This window comes from Somniosus microcephalus, chromosome 17 (genome assembly GCF_052327205.1).
Source record: "Somniosus microcephalus isolate GS21.2 chromosome 17, FLI_Smic_1.0, whole genome shotgun sequence".
Classification (NCBI taxonomy): Eukaryota; Metazoa; Chordata; class Chondrichthyes; order Squaliformes; family Somniosidae; genus Somniosus; species Somniosus microcephalus.
This window is the reverse complement of record NC_141003.1, coordinates 32,920,451-32,927,330: the sequence shown is the minus strand read 5'-3', so window position 1 is coordinate 32,927,330 and position 6,880 is coordinate 32,920,451. Positions and strand designations below refer to the sequence as shown.

At 43.3% G+C, this 6,880-nt stretch overlaps 1 protein-coding gene across 1 annotated transcript in view; it reads left to right on the top strand.

Annotated features, from left to right (window-relative positions):
• The first annotated feature begins 2,147 nt into the window (after positions 1–2,147).
• The window catches only part of LOC147105621 (ATP-binding cassette sub-family D member 2-like), a 112,161-nt gene continuing 107,428 nt past the window's right edge, over positions 2,148–6,880 (top strand). The window contains exon 1 of the mRNA XM_086010169.1: positions 2,148–3,299. Coding sequence (XP_085866295.1) covers positions 2,394–3,299 — 906 coding nt within the window. The 5' untranslated portion in view covers positions 2,148–2,393. The remainder of the gene's footprint in view (positions 3,300–6,880) is intronic.

The following is a 6,880-nucleotide window of genomic DNA, read 5'->3' as shown; positions in this document are numbered from 1 at the left end:
TTGGTGAAGTCAAGCGTAGGTCCCTTGCAGTCAGAATCGGGGGAATTTATAATGGGGAACAAAGAAATGGCAGACCAACTAAATACATATTTTGGTTCTGTCTTCACAAAGGAGGACACAAATAACCTCCCAGAGATGCCGGGGAACATAGGGTCTGATGAAAGGGTGGAACCGAAAGAAATCAGTATTTGTAGGGAAATGGTGTTAGGAAAATTGATGGGACTGAAGGCCGATAAATCCCAAGGGCCTGATAATCTACATCCCAGGGTACTTAAGGAAGTGGCCCTAGAAATAGTAGATGCATTACTGGTCATCTTCCAGAACTCGATAGACTCTGGAACGGTACCCATGGATTGGCGGGTAGCTAATGTTACCCCACTATTCAAAAAAGGTGGTAGAGAAAAGGCGGGGAATTATAGACCGGTAAGCTTGACATTGGTAGTGGGGAAAATTCTAGAGTCCATTATAAAAGATGTAATAGCAGAGCACTTGGAAAGCAGTGACTGGATCGGACAAAGTCAACATGGATTTACAAAAGGTAAATCATGCTTGACTAATCTACTGGAATTTTTTGAGGATGTAACTGGTAAAATAGATAAGGGAGAACCAGTGGATGTGGTGTATTTGGACTTTCAGAAGGCTTTCGATAAGGTCCCGCATAAGAGATTAGCGTGCAAAATTAAGGCACATGGGATTGGGGGCAAGGTATTGACTTGGATAGAGAACTGGTTGGCGGACAGAAAGCAAAGAGTTGGAATAAACGGGTCATTTTCTGAGTGGCAGGCAGTGACTAGTGGGGTACCGCAAGGATCGGTCCTAGGACCCCAGCTGTTCACAATATATATTAATGATCTGGACGAGGGAATTGGATGTAACATCTCCAAATTTGCAGACGACACAAAGCTGGGGGGGAGGATATGCTGTGAGGAGGATGTCGTGAAACTCCAGCACGATTTGGACAGGTTGGGTGATTGGGCAGAAACATGGCAAATGCACTATAATGTGGATAAATGTGAGGTTATCCACTTTGGTGGCAAAAACAGGAAGGCAGATTATTATTTGAATGGTAATAGATTGGGAGAAGGGGAAGTGCAAAGAGACCTGGGTGTTCTTGTACACCAGTCGCTGAAAGTAAGCATGCAGGTGCAGCAGGCGGTTAAGAAGGCAAATGGTATGTTGGTCTTCGTAGCAAGAGGGTTCGAGTACAAGAACAAGGATGTCTTGCTGCAGTTGTACAAGGCCTTGGTGAGACCAGACCTTGAGTATTGTGTGCAGTTTTGGTCGCCTTACCTGAGGAAGGACGTTCTTGCCATGGAAGGAGTGCAGCGAAGATTCACCAGGCTGATACCTGGGATGGCAGGAATGACGTATGAGGAGAGAGTGTGTCGATTGGGCTTATACTCACTGGAGTTTAGAAGATTGAGAGGGGATCTCATCGAAACCTATAAAATTCTGTCAGGCCTGGACAGACTAGATGCAGGAAGGATGTTTCTGATGGCCGGGGAGTCCAGAACCAGGGGTCATAGTCTAAGGATAAGGGGTAAGCCATTTAGGACTGAAATGAGGAGGAATTTCTTCACCCAGAGAGTGGTGAACCTGTGGAATTCTCTGCCACAGAGGGTGGTGGAGGCCAGTTCATTAAGTATATTCAAGAAAGAGTTGGATATATTTCTTAAGCCTAAAGGGATCAAGGGATATGGGGAGAAGGCAGGGACAGGGTACTGAATTTGGATGATCAGCCATGATCTCATTGAATGGTGGAGCAGGCTCGAAGGGCCGAATGGCCTACTCCTGCTCCTATCTTCGATGTATCGATGTATCTATTTGGCGCCAGATTCAAAGGTCGGGACAGCTGAAATCCATGCCACAGAGATTGCTAGGTCTTTCTTCGAGGTCAGCTAACCGCAAATTCCAGAATAAGTTTTCCAAGAGTTTATATGCAGACTTAAATTTTTCTGGAGTTATATACATTCTGATTGCATGTTTTTTTTTTCCGGATTCTGATTGCATGGTGCTTGCAATTTTGTTTAAAAAATTCACCTAAATCAACATAAATAAGTGATACTTTGCTGGTCCTGAGAACATATTTAAAATAATAATATCAATAAAAGGCCGTGCAGGCTCAACAGCTGAAAAGCCTTTTCGTTCCACATCCGAAGAGTGATGGAATGTGACGCGCACCCTGGGTGTCGAGCGCGTTACCGTTGAATGACGTGTGATGCGCGTGCCCGAGCGTCGAGCGCGTTGCCGCAGCGGATTCCAGTGTGGAGCAGATGGTCGCGGCACTGGGTGCTCTGCACCATGACACTCCGTGACCTTTCGCCTTCCGTGACCACCATTCGCATCCTCGTCGTGTTATCTTGGCTGTGTGGGCTGGATAACTAAGACTGCAAATGTCCCACTTGCTGCACGTCGCGGCCGGGGTGAAATGGACCAAGTCCAGGGCCGTCCGCAGGGCCGTTTTCCTGGCCATCGCCGTTTACGGTGTTCGGAAGTTGTACCCGCTCCTCCACCATCACTTGCACGGCAAGCCGCAGCCGACAACCCCATCACCCCGCCACACGCACAGCCAGTGCGGTCCCAAGAAATTTCCGGCTGTCGACGCTGATTTCTGGCAGCAGCTCATCGGTCTTGGGAAAATCCTCTTCCCGAAACTGGTCACCAAGGAGCTGGGCTTGCTCTGCCTGCACTCGGTGGCTTTGATTTCCAGGACGTTTCTCTCCATTTACGTGGCCGGATTGGACGGGAAGATCGTGAAGACAATCGTTGAAAAAAAACCGAGGAGCTTTGTGCTGAAATTAGTCAAATGGCTTCTGGTGGCCATCCCGGCCACGTTTGTCAACAGCATGATCCGCTATCTGGAATGCAAGCTGGCTCTGGCATTTCGCACTCGCCTCGTAGATCACGCATATCAAACCTACTTCACCGATCAGACTTACTACAAGGTTAGCAACATGGACGGGAGGCTGGAGAACCCCGACCAGTCGCTGACAGAAGATATCATGATGTTTGCTCAGTCTATCGCACACTTGTATTCCAACCTGACGAAGCCCATCCTGGACGTGATGCTGACTTCCTACACCCTGATCCAGACCGCGACTTCGCGGGGAGCAAACCCCACAGGACCCACGCTTTTAGCGGGGCTTGTCGTGTATGCCACAGCCAGGGTATTACGAGCCTTCTCTCCAAGGTTTGGCAAGCTGGTGGCCGAAGAAGCCCAGAGAAAGGGATACTTGAGATACATCCATTCACGTATTATAGCCAATGCAGAAGAGATTGCTTTTTACAGGGGACACAGGGTAAGGATTTTCACAGTGAAACTGGAGCTCATTAAATTGATGGTTTAAAGGCTGTCAGGAGAATGAAAGATGGTACCACTGAACCTATTAGCATATTGTTCTAGACTCCACCTGACACCTTACAATTACTCTAATACTTTGAATCAAAAGACAAAATAGGTAGTAAATGGATTATTTATGTAATAGTCAGAAAATGTTTTTGGAAAATAGATTTCTTTCTGACCCTTTGTTGCAGTAATAATGGGTATGATATGTTTTGTTGAAATCCTTGATTTAAAAACTGGCCGATTATTAACTGGAACCTTTTATACAGCTTCTGAAGAAGATGCCGTTTTGGTTTCAGTGCCTATTAAAGATTCATCAGCTTTACAGTGAAGCAAATTTTGCTAATGGCAGTAAGGTTGTGCCTGTTAGGAATGTTTACAGCAGTCACCAGTGACTTCCTGTAGTAATCACAAATTCAGTTTGCAATATAGCCCAGAAGGAAGCCAGGACAATAAAGGTTTATAACAACATATATATCTCTAGATTTGTTTTGGATATTAAATTAACATTTCTTAATTTGAAATTGTAATAGAATTAATATGAATCTGCCAGTGGCAGTAAACTTTGTACTCATTGAAGGATATTATTTTTGAAAATAAATATTTTGCCACTCATTGCATCATCATATCAATATATAGTCAGGTGTAGCATGGATTAGATCAGGATCAAGCTATCTGCACTGACGTAACAATAGACCCCAATCTTTCTCCTTTTCCACTCTTTAGAAGAGCACCCTCAGCTGGATCTGTGTGATATGGTTTCCAACAGTAGATATACTTGTGGCTTTTCTGAGTAAGACTTTCATTTTGGTACAAAACTTATTGCCATTTTCTGTTGCTGTGACCTTGTGCCCACTCGTAACTTGATTGAGGCAGGTAAAACACTGTATTTTTCATCTATGCACCACACAATATGCTCTTCTGCTACCCTACCAGAGTCTCATTTTACATGTGGATAGGCTGAGTAGATTGTGGATATTTCTTTGTATCTGACCTCATTTTCTCAGATAGCCTGATCCGGATAGACGATTGATTCACTCTCTTGTCACTCCACCTGACTTTTGGGACCAGCTGAATTAGGGGTTAATTTCCTAATTCTTTAAATATAACAGTTATTTTGATTGTAGGGGATATCAGATGACATAGTGAGTTAGAAAACTGGGTTTGAATCTGCGCAAACTGTCGGGCTGAATATCAGAATCATACATGAAGTGAGTTTGGATATTCTCAATCCAGTTCCTGTTGCAACTGAGTACCTAGCACAAAACTGTTCATAATTCTGGACCATTTGTGAGTTTTGCTTTGAGAAATCAGAAAGATAGCTAGTGTGGAAGCTAGAAATATTACATGCATGGATGCGCTGAGTGAGGTTGGAATAAAGGCACATTTTGATGCCATCTAGAGAACTTTACATTGCATCAATCAAATGTTGTAACTGACTGAGAATGCTTGACACAGACAATAGTTGTCAGATAGTGGGTTATTATTCCCTTATCGTGAGTAGAAAGTTCATCCCAATTCTTTTAATGTAATAACTATATCCCAGGAGCAATAATACCAAATATGATTTTAGACAGGTTGCACAATTTATAGGCTGGAGACCTACTGTGGCACTTAAAAGCAAACCTCTGCTGTTGGCCTTGACCAAAATATAGTGAATACCTATGACATTAAAAAAAAAGTAAGATTCTTTATATTATTAAGATAAACTATAAAAGTTTAGTATTTTAGATTTTTCAATCATAACTATTGCAGACTTGAAAGGGGTAAGCAAATGTTACAGCATAAAATATTTCTACAGGTTTCATTCTTAGTGAAAAAATTGTAATTTTCATTGGAGGCTCTAGCATTTCCTTTTGAAGTAAAAAGATAAATACTGTAGATGCTGGAAATCTGAAACAAAAACAGAAATGCTAGAAACAAGCAGCAGGTCAGTCAGCATGGTCTCTCTGTGGAGAGAACAGACAAGTTAAAGTTTTGGGTGCCCACTGTTCTTCAAAACACTGTTTAATTTCTTTTTTGAACTCTGTCATTTCATAAATCAGCTTAGCACTCCTGAACGTCACAAGTGCCATTTTACAAAGGCAGCAGACACTGAATGAGGTGAGAGGTGTTTAGAATATCCTGTCAAGTTGTTGTTAGCATTCTGTTTCCAAAGCCACACTATGGGAATATTACAGGAAAGATGTGATTGCACTAGAGAGGTTACAGAGGAGATTTATAAGGATGTTGCCAGGACTGGAGAACTTTTGCTATGAGGAAAGATTGGATAGGCTGGGGTTGTTTTCTTTGGAACAGAGGAGGCTGAGGGGAGATTTAATTGAGGTGTTTAAAATTATGAGGGGCCTAGATAGAGTGGATAGGAAGGACCGATTTCCCTTAGCAGCAAGGTTAATAACCAGGGGGCATAGATTTAATGTAATTGGTAAAAGGATTAGAGGGGAGTTGAGGAGAAATTTTTTCATTCAGAGGGTGGTGGGGGTCTGGAACGCACTGCCTGAAAGGGTGGTCGTCAGAAACCCTCATCACATTTTATAAGTACTTGGCTATGCACTTGAAGTGCCGTAACCTGCAAGAGCTGGAAAGTGAGATTAGTCTGGATAGCTCTATTGGCCAGCACAAGACGATATGGGCCGAATGGCTTCCTTCTGTGCTGTAAATTTATATGATTCTATAGGAATGCTGAAGGGGTTTAGGGAATGGAGCAGTAAGACAGAGTGGGAGATTGAGTGGAACACAGGCCTAAATTGGAGCAGGATAGTTTCCTTGTTATCTGGAGCCTGGGAGCAGCAAAATCTGGGGCCTGAGGAGTATGGAGGTGTTTCAGATGAGACATTAAACTGAGGCCCTGTCTGCTCTCTCACGTGGATGTAAAAGATCCCATGGCATTTTTCAAAGAAGAGTAGGGGAGTTATCCTCGGTGTCCTGGCCAATAGTTATCCCTCAATAAACATCAGTAAAACAGATTATCTGGTCATTACACATTGCTGTTTGTGGGAGCTTGCTGTGCGCAAATTGGCTGCCGCGTTTCCCACATTACAACAGTGACTACACTCCGAAAGTACTTCATTGGCTGTAAAACGCTTTGGGAGGTCTGGTGGTCGTGACAAGCGCTATATAAATGCAAACCTTCTTTCTTTCTGGGGTTAAGGTCAGGAACCAAAGTGTCCCTGGTCTGATACGATGGGAAATTATTCATTTGGTTGAGGCTTTGATTCTGTGAATGGCAAGCCTTTTGTCAATTATATGTAACAAAAATCCTGGTGTGTTATGCACCCCATCCGCACTGCAAAATGTGGTGTTATTAATTAGAGTTAAATGATACTTGGAAGAACTTGGTCTTAGCTGCGATGTTTTTGAATTATCAGCAGCCATACAGTGCTTCATCTGTGTAGCTGTTCCTTGTGTGTAACCCTAGAAAGTGAAGATTAGTGAGTTGTTCAATGTCTGGGCATTACGGAACTGTCTTAAAGTGATACTAATTTTGCACATTTTCCAAGGGAGCAGGTTTCATATATCCTGACCTGACTCTGGAAG